Here is a 20,370-nt window from a genome sequence, read left to right as displayed (position 1 = left end):
CCCAAAAAGTCAGGATTGCTTCTCCAGGTAAAATAAAATTCCTTTTCTGACCAAAACTTTGAAAAAGAAACAGATGAAGGAAAGGGGAGCTTGAAAGCAGGACAAGGAGCTCTGCAGAGAGGGAATTCAAACATACTGATGGATACACTACTGTACAGGAGCTACACAGAACTCAATGTCTTTGAGGAACCTTATCCATATGCACATTTCACTAGTGACAGAGATCCCAGCACTGCCAAGAAAGTGGAAGGGGGGGGGTTGTCTCTGGCAAGCCTGGTTCTCACAGAATGAACAGAGCTCCTATGCCATGGGGTGATGTACCTCGTATGTGCAAGATCTTTGTTAAAAACAGTGCTTTGAAATACAGTTTGTGTTTGGAAAGCAGAGACAGGTTTCCAAATTAGGCATCTATAGATGAGGGCTACATAGGAGTGAAGGCACTGAGAATAGGAAATCAAAAATACTTTTTTGTGGGACACTTGTCCTATGAACCACCTTCCATCTTAAAACCTGAGGATTTATTTCTGTATCTGATCACAGCAAATGTTCTCTGTGATAAAGAGACATTCAGCATAGTAGTGCTTCAGCATTTCCTTGAATCCAAACTTGTGCTCATAGACTTACTTAAGAACAAATATAAAAGGTGAAAGACTCTGTAATTAAGAAATTGTATTATTAACTAACAATGATATTTCATGCACCGTTTTACTGTCAAGAATTAGGGCTGGGATGGCCACTAAATGACTGACAGATGCTCTCACTTAACCCCTCTTCCCTCCCAAAGGAAAGAGAAAGGGAATAAGAAAGAGAGACTTGTGGTTTAGAAAAGAAAATTAAAAGTACTTTAATGATAATAACAATAAAATTAAATACATAAAAATATATACAAACCCAATATTGAACCCAACACGCCTGATGGCAATGAGTCACTGTCACCACTGATGCTGTTAGCAGAAGTCCCAGACTGGACTGCTGCAGATGGGAACCAGATTCAAGAGCTGGATTCTGGAACTGAAGAACTCAGGATCAAAGGCAGAAAGGACAGAGTCCTCCTCCGATGCTGGCCATTGAAGAAGAGGAAGTGAAGAAGCACTTGAATGTTGTAATCCCTCAGCTTTGTACCAACAACGATGTATATAGAATGGAATACCTTGTTGGTCAGTTTGGGGGTATCTGAACTGTCCACTGCTCCCTGCAGGTACAGCCTTTTGCTCTGGACTTCCACATATTACACAAGATTTAGCAGTGACCTTGGTCTGCATGTCAATTTTTGGTACTAACTAGGAGCGGACACTAGAGAAAACATGCCATTAACTTCAGGAAGAGCAGTTACTTAGAAGAGACTGAGCTGAAAAGTAAAATCATATAATAAAATTTGTCCTGCTCCAACTAAAACCAGGACATGCTGTCATAGCATGAGTACTGGAATATAGTTTGGATTCAGAAAATCCTTTTCTGTCACCCATTCCTTCTAAGTGATTGTAATGGACACCCAGAATAAAATTCAGTAATTCTGAGTCAAACCAGACTTTCCATGGTGAACTAGCAAGTAATTTTGAATAGCAGGACAAGAAGAAAAATGAGAAAGAAAAAAAATTAAAAAGCTTTCTGCTATTGCAAAGAGGCTATGCCACAAGGTAAGTGAAAGGAGCAGAAATCCAGATGGCATGTTTTACCTCCTATGGCTGTGATGTAGCATACGGACGCTGCTGGCCCAAGATCTTTGAACATATCAAAGTAGGTTGAACATATGGACACTTGCTTACAGTACATCTCAGTGAGACCTAAGGTGCTGCCTACACATCAAAGGCAACAGCTTAATGCTTTGTAGGGTGTTGACAGTCTCTCTCAACACCCTCTGTTAACAATAAAATGTGTGACCCTTCAAATTTTTTTAGATTCTTACAAGTTTGACAAGTGCTTTAAAATTAATCTCCATGAAATACCTATATAAATTGAAGATGGCCACTTTATTAATGCAAGACTAATGTAGAGATATCTTTCAGTATTTTAGACCTCAGGTCATAATTTTGAAGTAGTAGTCATTTCTATGCATTGGGTCAGTGACTATCTCTAATCAGCTATTCTGAAAATGAAAAGAATTGGAGCGAAGAATAATGGAAGCAGTTTCCATCACATTGTTTCCTTCCTTCACATTTGTTACCAATACTCTGATATACTTCAAAGCAAATGCAAGCAGTACTCACTATAAACTAACCATGACCACCATGCATTATGCTACAATAAAAATTAGTTTGTGTATTATTAACTCTAGTTTACAGGCATTTAAAAATGTCAACACATTTCTCTTCAGTTTTTGCTGTCAGAGAAACAAAGCATGATTAAACATCTACTGAGCAGAGCAAGTGCACAAATGCCACAGGGAATTCGCAAGCTCACAGGCAAGCAAGGGTCAATTAACAATGAAAGAGTTTTGCTGGAGGTACTTACAAACACAGCTGAGAAATTTGTAGTAATTAAGATCGCTTGCAGATAAGATAATTCAGTAGCACGGGATGCCACTGATGCTTAAGTGATGTGATTTCATATATGGGAGGGTTTCTTCTTTAACTTGGGTCTCATTTTAATAATATTTTTAAAAAGATAAAAATACATGTGTGCATCATCCCAGACAAGCTGAGATTTAGTTAAGTATCAATCCACTGACCATCTATTCCACATGAGAAACACTGAAAAAGTCTAATTCACTTTCTTAGCTGTTATAAAAAAGTCTCTCATTTCACTATTGCCTTTCAAATTTGCATACTATCAAATATATTCAAGCCCCACAGACAGCAGATAGCATCATTTTGTGAAGCACAAAGGACACAGTCCCAGCTAAGGAGAATATATTTGGATCAGCTGTTAAAGATTTCAACAGACACTCTTAAGAGACCTTTTTAAAAAAATCATTCAAGTTTTATTAGAGTTCAAACTCATTCCATTAATTTGAATGTTTTAGAGAAGTATTTTTTGAAAGGTTTTTAAGAAAACAGAATAAACTGGGAACTTAAATTTTATGTAATCTTTTTTCTAAATAAACTTCTTGTAGAGGTTCCCAACGTTACTCTGCTTCTGCCTTCCCACAAGCAAGGGCCACAAGAGCAGCCATTATCCCCAGAAGTACCTGCACAGGGCACTTGGGCAACTTGCACACACCACAGACGTGATGCAGTTTGGAAACCTCTACAATAGCAAATACTTTTAATTAGAATTTAGATATACCCAGCCAGCTTATTTATGATGATTGTCTTAATGAAAACAAAGTAATTAGCAGTTATTTATAAAAACAGACAATGTGTAGTATATTAGGCATGTTACTGGATGCCAAGATAGCTGATATTTCACCACACTGGTTACAAAAATCATGTGCCATTTTTCTGTGTTTTCAAAATTATTTCATTTAAAACAGAACAGCAAACTTTAACATGTACAGCTTTCCAGTCCAGAAGCACCTAGTAGCAACAACAAGAAGACTGTTTAAAAAAAAGAAGAGAAACCTTTACATGTACAATTAAAAATTTATTTTTCTCTTTCTGCATTGAAGTGAGTACAGGTTTACACACAATGTGACAGAAAAAAAAAATCATCTGGATACTAAGGTTGGAAATGTATCAGCAGTCCAGAATATCAGCAGGGAAACAGAAGAAAACAAAAAAACAATACATAACTTTGGATGAGATTATCATCCAGCACCTCTGGTTTTACTGGGGGGATTTGCTAATATAGGATTAGATCACTTCAACCACCCCCAAAAATTCACTCACACTTTTGGCCGAAGTCCCTGAACATACCCTCCCCATGCAAACATTCAGTAAAAAATTGGCTCAGTGGCACTTTCTCTTTACTATGACTTCAGTGAACATCTGAAATACAGTGCATCCACACTGCAATTCACTCGCTGTAAGGCTAATGTAGGCATAAGGCAAACATCACCTTAGCACTCAAATATTCCATGTTAAGACACCCTTAGTACACATACATCTCTATTAAGTGCAGAGATGCCTTGTTTCCCTCCGTTGCTTTTCCTCCTGATCAAAAAAGCAATTTAGGGAGATGGTGTTCTATACTCATCACAAATTGCAAGCTACTAACAAGTTAAAAAGAAACAGCAATGAATAAAAATAAACAGTATTCACATATCCAAAACTTTGCCATTGCTTAAATAATTATCTGCAATTACAAAATACATACACTTAAATATCTTTGTAGGAAATAGTCATCTTAACATATCACAGATTGTGATTTGCTTTTGACAACTGCCCTAACTGCTGTGTAAAGATAAACCTGGACAGTGTTACTACCTAAGATGTTTTCCTATTTTAATTAATTTTCTTAAATATACAGTAAATTCTCTCTAGCTATTCTGACAGATAGTGCAAATAAAGACATTCTTTGGGTCACAATTTTAAAATATTAATGGCAACGCTATCTTCAATTTAAGATTGTTTTAGTAAATGAGTAACAAAATAAGTATACACACTTTCTAACAGTTCCTCGGTTACTTCAGCTTAACACAATCACAACAAATGAATAAGCTACAATACTGCTCACCTATCCAAAAGATATGTTATATTCATACTTAAATAAATATATTTAGAAACCTACCAATAAGTTCTCCATTGTTTTCCATTTCTTATTATTCAATGGCATACTACATCGAATCATGGTAGCAAAAAATCTTTGAAGACAACAAAGATCACTTCAGAGGTACTGCTCAAAGCCAGTGAAAAAGTGCTTGGAGAACCTATGCATCTACGTTAGGCCTACAAGGATCCAGCACATTGCATAACAGAGTAGTTTATGCTTCTTTTAGAGTGAACTACTGCTTTGCCCTAGCCAGAAATAAAAAGCTTATCTTAAGTATTACAGATGTAGCAACATAAAGTGGTCCTGTTTGCTATCTAATGTTGCTTGCTGGTTTTACACGTTTATTTGAAGTCACTGGCACCTGATTGCTAGTTCCATTAGTGGTATTTGTTGCTGAGCCAGTCACAACAATGTAATCAACTTTGTTTTCCAATTTTCCGAGGCGTTGTAAAATGTCATCCAGAAGAACAGCAATTGTTCTCTTAAGATCAGCTGAAGATAAACAAAAAAAACCAAATTAGATCCTATTACTTACAATGTGTGGAAAGGAATTGCTATTTCAACGTAGTCCTATCTTCAGACTTACTGTCCTTCCACTATACTTTTGGGGAAAGACTGCAGATTAGTATACAAGTACGGAATTAAAGAGCTGCTGACTAATACTATTTATTTGTTATTTTAGGCAAGGAAGATACTACCAAAATAGGGAACTGTGAAGGAAGCAAAATAAATATTTGAGTGTGAGAACAAAATAACTAGTTGGAACATTAGACTAGTGATTATTCAAAGGCAGTATTTCAAATTTTATCCAGACAACAGCACTAGAATACTCAGTTATGACACCTTTTAGCCTTGGACAGCAACAGAACATATTTAAATAATTTCCAACATTAAAAAAAAAAGGTAATTCTTACTATCTTTCCTCTAAATAATAGGTGTATCCTATAGAAAGACTGCTATAAGAAAGTCTTATAGCTTATGTAAGAAGTGCTAAAAAGTAGTAAAATTAAAAATCTTATATTTTGGAATACAAAACCAGTAACAGACCATTCAGCAAAAGCCAGTTATGCTGTTTTCTATGTCAATATCAACATCTTCTCTCATACTTGGAAAAAAATGAACAAACCTACCTACCTACCTCAACACACACAGACATACATAGACTCTCTCTCCCTTCCCCCTACCCCAACCAGTTCTTAACTAACCAGAAAAAATGAGGAGAAAGAACAGGTATGAAAGTGAAAAAAGAGTAAACCAAATAGAATGAAAACACTAGTAGTAAATGAAAAAAAAAAAATCTCAGCTCAGTCCCTCCCTCTAAAATTAACAAGTTCTTGTTTAGTAATGCCAACGTTAAATAAAAAAATTGTAAATTCTCATATTACCCTTATTTTCACAGATACATTTTTTCCTTTATGACAGAACACAAGCAGCTTCCTCAAAACTAAGGGATTAACTAGACATCATTGCAGCCTTCCCTCAAAAGAGGCTACAAAGGACCAAAGCGTTAAAATCCTCAAGACCTTTCTGTAGCTTTGCTAAAAGATCTCAAAACCACAGTCTCAAAACTACGTTTTCTGTACTTCAGACAGGCACAGGTTCTAAGAAATATAATCCAGTGAATACTGGAAACAAATTCATAAAGTTAAGAGGTAGATCAGAGTGAGAGAGAGAAGATGCAGCAAGCAACAAAGCTCTAGAGACAAGGAACCTTACCTCTAATGGCTACTTCTATGCAAGGGGAGATACTGCTGAACTCATGATTGCCTTGCAGATTTTGTACCATATCTTAATATTCAATGACAGTGAATAAACTAAAATCAATTAATGCAGAGAGGTTTTTTCTCTTAAAGAGCAGTATATATTACTTTAAAATGAGAAAGTACAACTTTACAGTTTTCAAGAAAAAAAAAAATAACCGCTACATTTTTTTTCCTCTTACCATATCCTGTCATAGATGTTCCACCACCACCATTCATTAAATTTTTATTTTCTTCTGCCAGTGCTTTGACATATCTTTTACTTAGATCTAGTATCTGTCCACGCAGCTCGGCACTGCTTTGGCGTCTTGGATACTGGAAAGTGTAGCGTAGCAACATCAAACCCCATATGATTCCAAAAACTAGTAAAAACATACTCAGTTTCTGGGACATATTTTTTCTTGAAAATGTGAGAAACATTTCTGCTGAAGGCCACAGGTGTGTCTTAATTTCAGGATAAGTAACTGAACTTGGCTTTGTCAAATTATATTACACATTAAACCAAAACAAGATTTCTATGAAGTGAAAAATCTTCCGGATGGATTATCTTGAATTCATCTTCTCACGTTTTAGTTGGTCTTGATTCCTGAAATTTGTAAAATATCATCTGGTTATTCAAAACCGTCACAGCTGAGACCAAGGACAAATACCAGTTTGCATAATCTAGCAAAAATCAGTTTGCATCATCTAGCAAAAAGATCTAGGCTGCACCTACTGAGAGGTGCAGTCGTCTTTCTCATTTGTCTTATATTTACCAATTTTTCTTCTCCAAAACTCAAAACTTCTATGCTTCTATGAATCGCCTTCAGTATTTTAAATACCATAATTTGAACTGACATTAAACCCAAAGACATTTCAAACAAAATTACGTAGCTAGAAGAGACTGGTAAAACACTTATACAGAACATTTTGACTAGTCATACACTTAGATCTACACAAGAAAAAATATTGAGAAACTATTTACTTGATTCTTACTGCTCACTTAGAAGCACAGGACAAGTATAACTAGCTAAAATGCAAAATTAACTTCCTTCTTTAGTTAGATCAAAGTTGGGCACCATCCTTTTCTGATTTTGTATAGCATTAAGATATTTTTTTATCTTGCTAATACCTAAAGAAATAAAACCAAAATTAATCAGCACATTGCACTAGTAGCCTTTTGCTACTAGTTCAAAATAAAGTCTTACCATAGCAGCCAATTCTGATCTCTCAATAGATTAAGGCGTCAGGAGAAAAACAATGGTAGGAAAGCTTCAGCAGTTAAACAACAAATGTCCAGACTGTTTGAAGAAATATGAGCTTAACATCTTCAGGGAGTTCTGTACTGGGGGGAAATAAAAAAAAAATTAAATTAAATTAAAAAGTACAGGACAAAAGAGACCTTCATTTTTACACTGAGTGGCTGAATGAGGGCTTCAAACCACAGGCTTTTAATGCAGAAATACATTTTTTAAACCTAACTTGAAGCAAATGTCAGGGAAGAACATAAAACCCAGTTCTACTTAATTATACATTCATACATTTCAATGCCCAATAACTGATTTCAAAATACTTCTAAAAAAAAAATTGGTAAGAATCTCACTGAAACATGTCCCTTTTCTTGTGTTACAAGACAGTGACAGCAGATGTTCCAGATTCACCATATATGTATATGCATATGTAATCATTCCCTTATTCATTTTCCCTTCCTCAAACGAATCCAATCTTTACAGTCTCTTTACTTGTGTAATATATTTCTCATTTTTCAGCCATCTCTGAAACTTCTGCAATTATTCATTGGCTTTTTGATAGGGAGTTTTTATTATTTAACATAGTCTGGATAATGCTGCTGATTTTCCATAAGTTGTTTTCCTTGTTATTCCCTATTCTTCCCCACATCTTACCTGTCATTATCACTTTCTAGACCTAAGCTACACATTTAATAGAGCTCCACACCAGACTTTCTATAGCAGTACTTAGTTCTCTGTTTTCATGAGAATATTGAAAACAAATGTCTTATGCTGCTAAGCACTCATCTAAATTTAACTCCACCTCCACAGTAGTTTTGATCTCTCTACTGACCAGTTCATCTGGCCTTCTGCCAACACCCCAAGATCTGCTGCAATCACAAGAGTGACTGTCAGTAGCCTTCCGACTCGTGCATGTCACCCTTCGCCTTCACTCTTCATGTAACCCTCTCAGCAGGCAGGCCAATGTGACTTAATAAAGTGGCAACTTTTCAAAGTGCTCTAAAATCAACATGCACATCTAAATTATTCTGAAAATGATCACCCCAAGGCAGGCTCAGTAGTAGCACTTGAGTGCCAAAATTCCAGTTAAGTAATAAGTTATTATGTGCAAAATGTTCTATAGTAACTGTCTGGCCATAAAAACTTCCTTCTCCTGTTGGGTGTACTAATGCAAGTAGCAATCACAAGGCACTGACTGAGGTTGCTTCACCGTAACTGTGGGATATGAGTGTGCACATGCTGAGAAAGACAACATGCAATGATTTGAAATCCCACTTCAAATTCAGTAGAATATACTTTCTTTAAAGAATGTGCTTATATCCCCCCTAAAAAACACTTTTAAAATATAAATTTGTCTTAAGGACATATAAGAAAAAACACCAAAACTTCAATTCTACAGTATCCACACAAATATTTGGAATTGCATGGTTAGATTTCCTGAAACAGATCCTCCCTAAATATGAAATAACCAAAATGTCTTTTCCCCATCTCTTTGCCAAACCCAAGGCTCTACACTCAGACTTTAAAGCATAAAGTGCACCTATGTCAGTCAGCATCTAAATAATCCCTGAATAGTATCAAATATGATGGAAAACATTAACATATGAGGTCCAGGAGCAGGGTATTCACATGATGGTTCAACGAGCATCTCTTAAGGAGAGACCACAAGTCTCAACCTCCATTCTCAAAAGTCGGCATTTTGCATGTACTTTTTTTTAATTGCCTGAAAATGATAGATAGCTCTTGCAGAATTTGAATTAAGTTCAGCTCTCCATAGATATCCAGTCATATCTCACCCTGAAGCATTTAGACAATACTACTACAGAGCTTTGGAGTGGAAATAACTCCGCTATCACACTGTAAATAAGACCACAAGCCAGGAAACGAGTCCTAGCCAAGAGGAACAGATTGAATAAACTCTGGCCAAGGAGCAGTAGGAATTGCAGAATGGGTCTTTGCCACATATATTTGATTCCCAGTGCACATGCTGACTACTGAAACCAACGGAAATTAGGGTCTTAACCTGCTGGGCAAATGGCATAACACCCAAACACTGACAGTGGGCAAAGGAACTGGGAATAAGGTAAACCTGCATGAAGGGAACTGTTTGTACTTGTCACTTTTCCTATGTATTTTTAGAGGTCATTCCCTCTTAATGAATTCCAGTGCAATTTCAAAGTTTTGGAGATTTGGTCTCCTCTTTCTTCCTGAAGCATGCACTTTCTGATGACTTGTGACACACTCCCTTCTTCACAGACTTAGCCTGAGTAGAAAGCCAAGAAGGGCTTTTATGTCAAAGGAGGTCAAAGCACTGCAGAGAGAAACAGGAAAAAAAGGACACATTGAAGCTAAACCTTGCTGGAATTCCTACCATCCTTAACTTGAGACCAAAGAAAGACAACCACGAAAATGAAGTACAGTCAGGAAAGATTTTGAAAATCTGAGGAGGGAATGGAAAAACAAAAAATGAAACAAAACACACCTCCATCCCAAAAACCTAAATACCACCACCTACAATCTCTCAAATCAAACAAAATCCCTACCCTGACTGTGCAGGCAAAATGTTGATCCAATAATCACTGAAGAGGTGCTAATCTTTCAGATAATCCTTTCAATAGGCAGCCTAAAGTGACTGATTAAAGTTGAAGTTTATTGAAGTTCGTAAAATCAACATGCACATCTAAATTATTCTTAAAGTGACAAGACCAAGTCAGGGGCAACTTTAGCATTTGGAATTACAATGAATTCCTGAATAGGGGATCCAAGATGAGGTTTGCCTTTCACAGACATAGCAAGTTTGATTTTCTTCACTGTTGCCACCGCTGATTGTGTAAGAAATGTATTGCCAAAGCCTGCCAATACAAACTGCCCAGTGATACCACAACACTGAGATGCATCTGGTAATGAAAGCAATGAACTAAGGCACTCATCCGCTCCAAAATAAAATTGTGTCTCTTAACTAAACAGTAGCATCGGGCTTTGGTTTGAACGCTGACCTTTCTCCATGGAAATCAGTCTACACTTATAAAACATGCTTGAATTTTATTGCAAAGTCTTCCTCGGATTCTGCTTTGCTTATTCCCAGCAAAACCAGAGATTCTAAGTCACATATAACACAAAAAAAAACCTGACAGTGTGTAAGGCAAAGGGATGCCTCACACCCTCTGAAATATTCCCAGGGTCTCATGAAAACAAGGCATACCCAAGTTCTTAAAAGGTTATAATACACCTTACAGCACTGTCAATTCTGCTAGTCTGTTAGCTCATGGAAGATACAGACTACATATTTGTCATAGTTTTTCTAGTCTGTCCAAGAGATTCCAAGCCTTCCTAAAACACTGATGAGGTTACCAGGGTAGCAAATTTTTAAGTGCTGCAGAAGTGGTGTGTACCTTCTAGTTCAGAAAAATTTACAGGACAGGTAAAGACAATTATTTAGAAGAGAAAACAAAAGCAGCATGCCCATCAGGTGTTTTTGGTAATTATTGCTAAGAAGCTTTAGCAAAAAAATAACAAAAGAGTCAAGAAGAGGTGAAGAATAAACTCAAGTTTGAGAATCTTGTTCCATTGAAGGATCAAAAAGATAAGGATAAAACCAAGAACAACGTACTGAAAATAGCATTGCTAACATACAGTCCAATAAAGCTATCTCTTTGGTTATATATTCTGAAAGATAGAATGCCAAATACTGAGACAGTAGCTCCTCAGTGATATGCTGGAGGCCCTATAAAGGTCTCTAATGAACTAATATATTAAGGAAATAGCCTTCATAAATGGGAACTTTATTCAATCTATTACTTACTACCATAATACTTACCTGTTCTTCACTATCAAATTATGACCACCAACAACATGACACAGTGAATTCAAAAGTAAGTCTGGCTTTGCAACTCATGATTAACTATAAAAACACAAGAGGTGATTTATCAAGACAGAGATTTTAAAAATGAAAATAAAGGTAAAATGCCAGATATAGCCATAGGAGATAGAGGAAGGGAGGGGTAGGGGGAAATACTGTAACAGAACAAAGAGTTGACAGAAATTAGAACAGTATAATTAAAAGCTGACATTAATAATTACTATAAAATAATTGTGCAGTACAGAATTATAATTTCTTACAATCTCAGTGGGAGTGTAACAACTTAGAAAATTATTAAGGATATAAAATTAACATACTAAAATTATGACTAGATAAGAAATTTCAATAAAATTCACGTCAGCAAACAGTACAGTGAGGTTTCTGTATTAGTAAACAAATAAGCTGTGCTGTAACAGGTATGATGATTCCTCACTGCAAAAGCCAATAAATTTTTCATAAAGACAAAAATCATATGGCATTGTGCAGAACACTAGAAATATTTCCACAGCTCTATCATCTCTATCCTATTAGTTTAACTTTTTGGCTTCTAAATAGAGCGTGCTCCTCACAGCCCATTTACCACTGTGACCTCCAATATCTTTTGGTTTGGGATTTTCCAAAAGAAGTCTTTGGGCATCACTGTCTCTCAGATGACAGATCACACTGACCACTCTGAGAGCACGCAACCTAGTTCTATGGCATTTCAAAATGTATCAGCACAGCTTCTGAGCAGCAACAAAAATTGGAAGTCTAAAGAATGTTTCACGTGCACACAAAAAGCACAGAATGTATTCACGGACCGATTAATCTTTAAAGACAGAGACAATGAAATAAGCACCTAGAAGCCCAAGAGCTATGTGCTGAGACTTCCTTAAGCATCAAAAAAATATGTTTGCATTCTGGTAATTTACAGTCTTACATGGCTATAGGTTTACAAGCGGGTGAAAAATCTGCATGAGGTGCAGCTGACAAACAGGTGCACAAAGATGTTTAAGTATATCCTGTTACACAGGACCACGATTCCTGGCAATGCACTGAAGTTCCTTGTTCCTACACATAACAAACCATCTTACCCAAATCATTCATACTTGAAACTGGTGCCCAAAGAAGAATCACATTCCTCATTGTTAAGAGCAGAGGATTTCTTGCAAAGATGCCAATAGAATAATTTTCCTGAACTGGTACATGTGCACTAGTGACTTTTGCAAACCAACACTGCCCTTTGGTTCCCAGGTTTGTTAATCAGCTTTACTCAGACAGCTGCACAGCACCATAAATGTGCAGAATATTCTACTCAGAAGCAAATAATTACAGCAGTGTGTGACCTCACACAAGGGAAATCGCATCTGAGCTCTTCTGACAAGCCCCATCCCTGAAGGTTCTTAAGGGCAGGCTGGATGGGGCTCCAAGCAACCTGATCTACTGTGAAGCATCCCTGCTCATGGCAGAGGGTTTGGAAGTGGATGATCTTTGAGGTCCCTTCCAACCCTGACAGTTCTGTGAGATCAGCTCTAGCATTTAGTATTAGGTTGCTGTAAACTATGGTCAGCAGAATAACGTTACCAGCAGAGAGAGAAAAGAGAAGTATGACCTACTGACAAAACCCCTTCAATGCTTGACACAGAGCCTAAAGTGTTCTGCCTGTGCATGATGAGACTTGAGGGTCTTTCAGGACCTCATCACAGATCAGTCAACAAAACAGAGAATTTATATTAATACCTGCTAGGCTTGAGTTAACAACACTCTGTCTTCTCAAGAGTAGGTAAGAAAGCCTAATTCTGGAGGGAAAAAAAATATGGTTACCCTATCAGCATGACAGCTGCTGGACTACAGGTTTTAGCAGTTTTGTACCACTTTTGGAATGCCCGAGGAGTCTGCCTAGCACTTGGTGTCTCTTCCAGGACATCTATCTTTATACCTTCTCTCACAGCATATGTTCCTTCATTCACTGCCTCTGCACACTCTAGGTTTGCAATTACCAAGGAACACTAGGAAAAAAATATCCCTTTGCCTTATTGTTATCTGTCTTTCAGGGAATACTTTTAATGGAAATCCCATGTGAAATCATAGAAACACAATAGGTTTAAGAGAATAGCAAAAATGGGTAAGTATCTCTTCTTCTGCAGTGCTGGAACTAAGAAGAAAACCTCCTTGCATGATCCTGACAGTCCCTGCCTCTCAGTGCAGTCAAAGGATAAGGATATCTGGGCCAACGAAAGTCACAGATATTGTCACTGCTGATAAGCTGTTGCAACCACCTCAAACATATCTTAAACCAAGAACAGTTTCACCTCTTGCAGACAGGACATAACCAATTTGGTTTGTAGTTGGACTTCAGGTTGAAATCAAAAGCATATAGCTTTAGACTTGAAATCCCACACATCAAGTTTACAGTGGCTCTGGTATAAAATCATGCCAGTGTCCAAACACTAGATTGCCTTTTGCATTTAAATACAAATACTGGTGATTTGTTTTCTGTTTCAATTTTATGTAGTCTTACTTGCATTGATTTTATTTTACACTTTACACAAATAATTGTTTTTATTTTGCATTATATCTATGGAGTACTTTTTTGGTACCTTAAAGTAGCCTGGATTTTTTTCAGCACCCTTCTTCCCCTCCCTTTATTTTGCCTACTACCATCAATGAATGCTTTTAAAATAAATCAACTATTTAAAAACAAAATTTCTTTGTTCCTTGCATGTGGGCAGTCAGCCAAGATTCAAGATTTTGTGAGGGGAAATGACTTGGCAAGGGTTGTGAAGAAAATTAAGGCAAGCAGATATCAATAGGGACAGTATATTTTATTTGCTCAACTTCCCCTCCTCCCACTGGGTCCATCTGGGCCTCAAAACATTTCTGTATCTCTGTATCAGCTTCTTGGGGAAAAAAAAAAGCTTCATCCATCTGGGACTCTGTATTTTTTCTTTATGCTTCATTGTTGCCATTCAGGTCACAGTAGAACCCTTGCTCATAAGAACCACAGTTATGACAGAACACAAGATAGCTTCTTAGGGTATTTTCCGATAAGATCGACACGATTTTTTTCATTGCAGCTGAACTCTAGGCTATGTTAAGTACTCCCCTGCAAAGTCCTAACTAGCACTTCTGCTCCCTTGTGAAATTTACAGCTGTTTGCACCAAAGCCTCTGAGACTCCAAAACTTCTAAGACGATTATGTTTAGCTAATTTTAGCTAGTTTTACTCAGAGCCATACCTGCAAGATCATGAATGTAAGCTACTGAGAAAAAAGGCATTTTCACTTTAACATTTTAAAGAAAAGAAAAAGGGAAGGGAGAGCAGAGTCAACTAACAAAGTTACAGCTGCAATTGTTGAGAGATTGCCACTGCAGAACTGGTCATACATGCACACACACAGCATCCATGAAAAAACTATTCCTGCAGAACAGTAACAAAGGAAAAGGCTTCCAACAATTGGGAGAAAGAAAGAATTTAAATTTGCATGCTTTACTTCAAGAAACCTGAAGAATTCAAACCGAGTATGGATGTGCGTAAGCTGTCCACCAAAAGTAAGTTTCGGTGGTGAAAACTGCAATATAGACTAGGCCTCGGACTCACACTCCATCCCAGGAGGCTGGTCTAGTTAAGATTTTTGTAAAGTAACACTGAAGGCAACGTTAAAGTCATTTCTGCTACATCTTTTATTATTTCTAGGTTGACTTCTTGGTTTATTTTAGCATAGCAAGGGGTTATGACAGACAGTAGTTAACCACAGCACCACAGTGGTATGCACTGTTGAATAATTTTAACAATAAAATAAGTAGAAGGTACCCAGAAATGTAACTGGATTATTTATATCATGATAGCCTCTTCATTACTCCTAAAGAGACCAGTTTCAGTGGAGTAAGTTGTAAGTCCTCTTGTCTAGGCCTGGTTTTACAACAACAAAGTGACAATCGTGAAGTCTAGGACCTTATTCATAATGCTCAGCTGAGGCAACCCAGCCACCTCAGAGTACAATTTTCAATCACAAGTGAAAGAGCTGGTCAAAAATCAAATACCACATACAGTACATTTTAGCAGTAAACTTGTACCAGCATAAAACACAATTCATTTGAATGACTGAGCTCCACAATTTTTTGACAGCTACTGTAAAAAATTTAATGGCTATTTTTGACACTTACTAGTCTTCAGATATGTTGACTACATTGCTGACACTTTAAGCTGACAGCATGCACTTATCCTACTTACAGTTCAGGCAAGATGCAAGAACTAGTGCCCTTAACTTCTCGGAAAAGGCACAAGTGGTTATGAACTCCAGGGAAAATATTTCACTTTCAGCAGTCAAATGATGTCAATCCCCAAGCTAAAATTACAATACACTATAAGCTAATATCAATGTCTCCTTCAGCAAGCTAAAAGCCAAAAAAGAAAGAAAAAAAAAAATCTCTAAAAGCTGAGACTACGAAAGCTTTAAAACAAAAAGAAAAGGAAGCAGCTTTATTTCCAACTGCAAAAGCTTCAGGAAAAAGACCTATTTACTAGACCAAGGGAACTCCAGCATAATTGCTTAATCCTCTGGAGTTCTCTAGTACCTGAAATTAATTATTAAGCAATTATATACTGTAACACAGAAAGAGGTCAGAATAATTTAGGCTTTCTACATGTCTATATCCATTAATCAAAATGGGAACAAAGGTAGCAACAAAAATGATCCAATACTGCAATAGCTCCATGTGTGACACCGCAACAAATTGCTACTTATAATAGATTATTCTCATCTTCACATTGTCTCCTTTCTTCAATGTTCTTGAGACTGGATCAAGAATGCATGACATCTGCCCCAAAACAAACGCTACATTACAATCAGAATGAATCATATTATGTTCAACACATTCATATTCCACAAGTACTGTTAAAAAAAAAAAAGTCGCAATTCCTACAAAGTTCCCTTTTTATAGTGAAAAAAATGCCCCCCCCTCCTTTCACACACTGAGAGGGCAAAACTATAAAAAAGCCCAAACAATTGTTAACCTGATCTAAACTGCATTAACACCACTCTCCATCACGTAATAGGGCGGAATAAAAATTCTCTCTGCTTTGCTGTGTGGACCAAACACACTCCATTCTAGCTAGGAGTATCTTTTGAATTACTCAATTCATACAAGAGAATTTACAGGACACTACCATGTTAGATTAGGAAACTGTAAATGAAATTCATTGATAATGAATGATTAACAGAGCTACAGAAATAAAGCATAAACAGTATTTATAGGAAAAAACTTAAATGGAAGTTTAAGAATGTGGAAGAAGCATCATTCCACAACTCTTGCTGTCAGGACTATTTTATAGTCTCCTAACATTTGGCCACTTTTTTTTTTTATGCAAACTTGTTTGAGTCAAGATCACTTAATCTAATAATATTAAGGATTCTGCCTTTGCTTGAATATGGATTTAACAAGTTGGTTTTCTTTTTCTTCCTTTTAAGTTCCATCGCATCATTGTGAGCATTTAGTCTCTTTTAAAGTTAAGTTCTTACAAGAAAGACATCGATCTTGCAGAGTCACTGCAGTCATAGTTTATGAGAGGAAGGCCACTGCAAGTGAGGAGGCAAACCAGGAAACCCTTGTTTCCTTCACTGCTTCCTCACCGTCGAAGGACATTGCATCACAACCCCGGGACACGATTATCCATTTTAAGGAACACTTAGCCACGGCGGCCAGCACAACACACTGTCCCTAGACACCCATCAGAAGGGCCTGCATCAGAAAGACCCGAGCTACCACCAATAACCAGAGCTTGCAGAGCAAGGAGACCGACCTGCAGGCAGCGCCCACGCAGCCCAACAGCACGACCTGCTGCGAAGGACAAACAGGGGGAAAAGAGGGAAAGCCGACGACTACATAAACGCCGGCAGGGTTGAGGGGAGGAGGTTAACAGAAGCATGGCCTAAGCCATAAAGAAAATAAACCTGTCCCGAAACAGTGGCCAAGCTTTAGGGAAAGCGCAAAGCTGGGTGCTCAGGCGAGGTGAAGATCTGGGTCTGCCTGGCAGCTGCAGCCAGGCCGTAGCCACCCAGCTCCCGTCCTCCCCACCGCTGGCCGAGCCTAGCGCTACCCCACCATCATTGCCCCCGCCGGCGAGGCCGCCCCGTTTTCCCACACGGACTGCCAGGCCTTCGCCACCCTCACGCCGCCCCGACTCAGCAGAAGGACCTTCCTCGCCTTTTCCCTGGCCCAGAGGTACAGGTCTTCCACACGCCGCTCCAACTCACCGCCCGGCAAGGCGCCTCGGGAGGGTGGAGCGGCCCCGCAGCGGAGCCCCCGGACAGCCGCGCGCTACCTCCGCTCTCGACCCGCAGCCGTCTGACAGACGCCGCTCGCTCCGCTTCCGCCCGCCCCACGCGCGACGCACCACCTGAGGCCCCGCCCCTCCTCCCCCTGCCGAAAGCGGCCTGGCCCCGATCGGTGCTGCAATAGACGCTGCCATCAACCCTGAGCTCCTGGGTACTTGCGCTGCTCTCGCCGCCTCGCTTGTGACCGCCGCTGCCTTTGCGCGTGCGGGGTCTCGCTCGGGGCGAGAAGGCCTGGCTGCAGGGGCCTCGCCCCCAGGAGCGGGGAGAACCGCAGCACGTTGTCGGGGAGTGAGGCAATCTGTGCGGGGGCCCGGAGGGCGATAGGTAACTGCAGGCTTAGCAGCCCCTCCTGGAAATGCTCACCGTTGGGCTCCACTAGGAAATCCCTGGGAAGCTAAAGAGCTATGTGACTGTCAATTCCCACTGACGTCTATAAGTAAAGACTGCCTTCAGAAGTACAAACTGGGAAAGGCACCGTTTCTGCCCTCTAACGGCGTAAGCGAATTTTGACAGTGGCATCAGAGATGCGTGCTGACGCTCAGGTCTGGTGCAGGGACCGTTTGCCCTCATCCTTAACCTCGTTCTTGTAACACACAGCTGCACTGTTCGTGGCTGGGACAGTATATAAACTCCCACTGTGACAGTCATGTAAATAAAATCTGTTGTGATTATAGGACTGTGCGAGCAAGTTACTTGAGGCTCTTTCTGCAAAGGTGCTATTTAAAGGAAGTTGGTATCAGTTAACTAAAGGTGAACACTGGGGCACGCTCAACAGCTGCAATGTTGCTAGGAGTAACCTTCAGGATTGTCCCTACCTCGGCAAGATGAGGTACTGGTTATATGTCACAGATATTGCAGGTGGGTGTAGAGGAAGGTGTTGCTTGGAACACACTACATCCTCTACATCCTCTGTAAACTAAGTCCAGATACAGTAGGTGGTGTCCTGCCACCTTGCTGATTCCACCACCACTCCACCTCCCCATCTGGGGTACCCCGATGGGGTACCTGCACTGCACTGCTGCTTTGCCTTGCTTCTGATGTGTGTCAGAGGCTATACCTGGCTTCTATCTCGTTTTCAACCCTCTTTTTTTCTTCTTTTTTTTTTTTCCTGCACAGATTAGGTGCATTTAAATCTATTACTCTAAAAGAAAAACAACAAAGGTTCTTGATACATCAGAGGGGTTAATGGCTTGTATCCAAGCAGTCAAAACTATTGTCAGGTGGTATCATGTCAGCCAGTCACTTGCACATAAAACTTTTCCAATGTTGACAAGTTTGCAGTCGCTCATTTCAGAGTTTTGTGAAACATATTATGGAAAAAAGTTGGGTTTTTTTTTCCATGTCTATCTGGAAAATATTGGTGTTCAGCTGGGAGTTAATTTACATTTAAGAAAATTAGGCAACTGTTGAACTGAATAGAAGGCTATACTCCCACAGAGAATTCAGAAGAAGCTGCATTGCTTGGACTATATAGTTATTTCATTATATAATCAATTCCATGGATGAAAGTCTTTTACTAAAATTATACAACATTGAATGAGGACAGGCAAAAAAATAAAACCTGAAATACTTAATAAGTAAGCTTTTCAGTTAACAGATTGACTGTATATTGTGCAACACCAATAAAATTGTTGCTAGAAGTGTTTTCTAAAGCAGAATCACCTCATCAGTTTCTGTGGGTATTTTCTTGTCATGAGTTCCTTTTGAAAGGATCAAAACCAGATGGTCTGAAATGGACTTCAGATAACAAACATACTGCAGCTATTTACTACCATTCATTACTGTACCATTTGCTCAGTGATTAATCTTTTATTTTCACAGATGTGCAGTGAAGAGCTGTAATGTCTTTGCAAATATAATTTCCACACTATTTAGAGCTTACTAGGAAGAGGAAGGGAAATCTGCCAGTGGCACAATCACAAGAAGATTTGCTTGTGTAGGTCACAAAATTCTATTAAGAAATCTGTCTCTATTATAAACATACCCTCTGTTGACAGGAACTCTCAACTATTAATAATGTTCTTAATTCCTCTTGCCTGGAGGCTTCATGTATTTGGTCATCTTTCATGAACAGGCATCTCAGAATCACAGAATCACACAACTGTAAGGTTGGAAAAGACCTCAAGGATCATCAAAGTCCAACCTGTCACCCAAGACCTCATGACTACTAAACCATGTCACGAAGTGCCACGTCCAATCCCCTCTTGAACACCTCCAGGGATGGTGACTCCACCACCTCCCTGGGCAGCACATTCCAACAGCTAACAACTCTCTCCATGAAGAATTTCCTCCTTACCTCGAGTCTAAACCTCCCCTGGCGCAGCTTGAGACTGTGTCCTCTTGTTCTGGTGCTGGTTGCCTGGGAGAAGAGACCAACCCCCTCCTGGCTACAACCTCCCTTCAGGTAGTTGTAGACAGCAATGAGGTCTCCCCTGAGCCTCCTCTTCTCCAGGCTAAACAGTCCCAGCTCCCTCAGCCTCTCCTCATAGGGTTTGTGCTCAAGACCTCTCCCCAGCCTCGTTGCCCTTCTCTGGACATGTTCAAGTATCTCGATGTCCTTCTTAACTTGATGGGCCCAGAACTGGACACAGTACTCGAGGTGCGGCCTAACCAGTG

At 39.0% G+C, this 20,370-nt stretch overlaps 1 protein-coding gene across 1 annotated transcript; it reads right to left on the bottom strand.

Annotated features, from left to right (window-relative positions):
- Positions 1 to 4,552: 4,552 nt before the first annotated feature.
- On the bottom strand, positions 4,553 to 6,770 carry CCDC126 (coiled-coil domain containing 126). The gene is made up of 2 exons (XM_054384960.1): positions 6,533 to 6,770; positions 4,553 to 5,082 (listed from the first exon to the last, which is right to left on the bottom strand). Exons 1-2 carry the CDS (start codon positions 6,768 to 6,770, stop codon positions 4,901 to 4,903), a joined length of 420 nt encoding a protein of 139 aa, XP_054240935.1. The 3' UTR covers positions 4,553 to 4,900.
- Positions 6,771 to 20,370: the final 13,600 nt, after the last annotated feature.

This window comes from Indicator indicator, chromosome 11, assembly GCF_027791375.1.
Source record: "Indicator indicator isolate 239-I01 chromosome 11, UM_Iind_1.1, whole genome shotgun sequence".
NCBI classification, from domain to species: domain Eukaryota; kingdom Metazoa; phylum Chordata; class Aves; order Piciformes; family Indicatoridae; genus Indicator; species Indicator indicator.
Note: the sequence above shows the minus strand (reverse complement) of the source record. Positions and strands in the feature narration are given on the sequence as shown.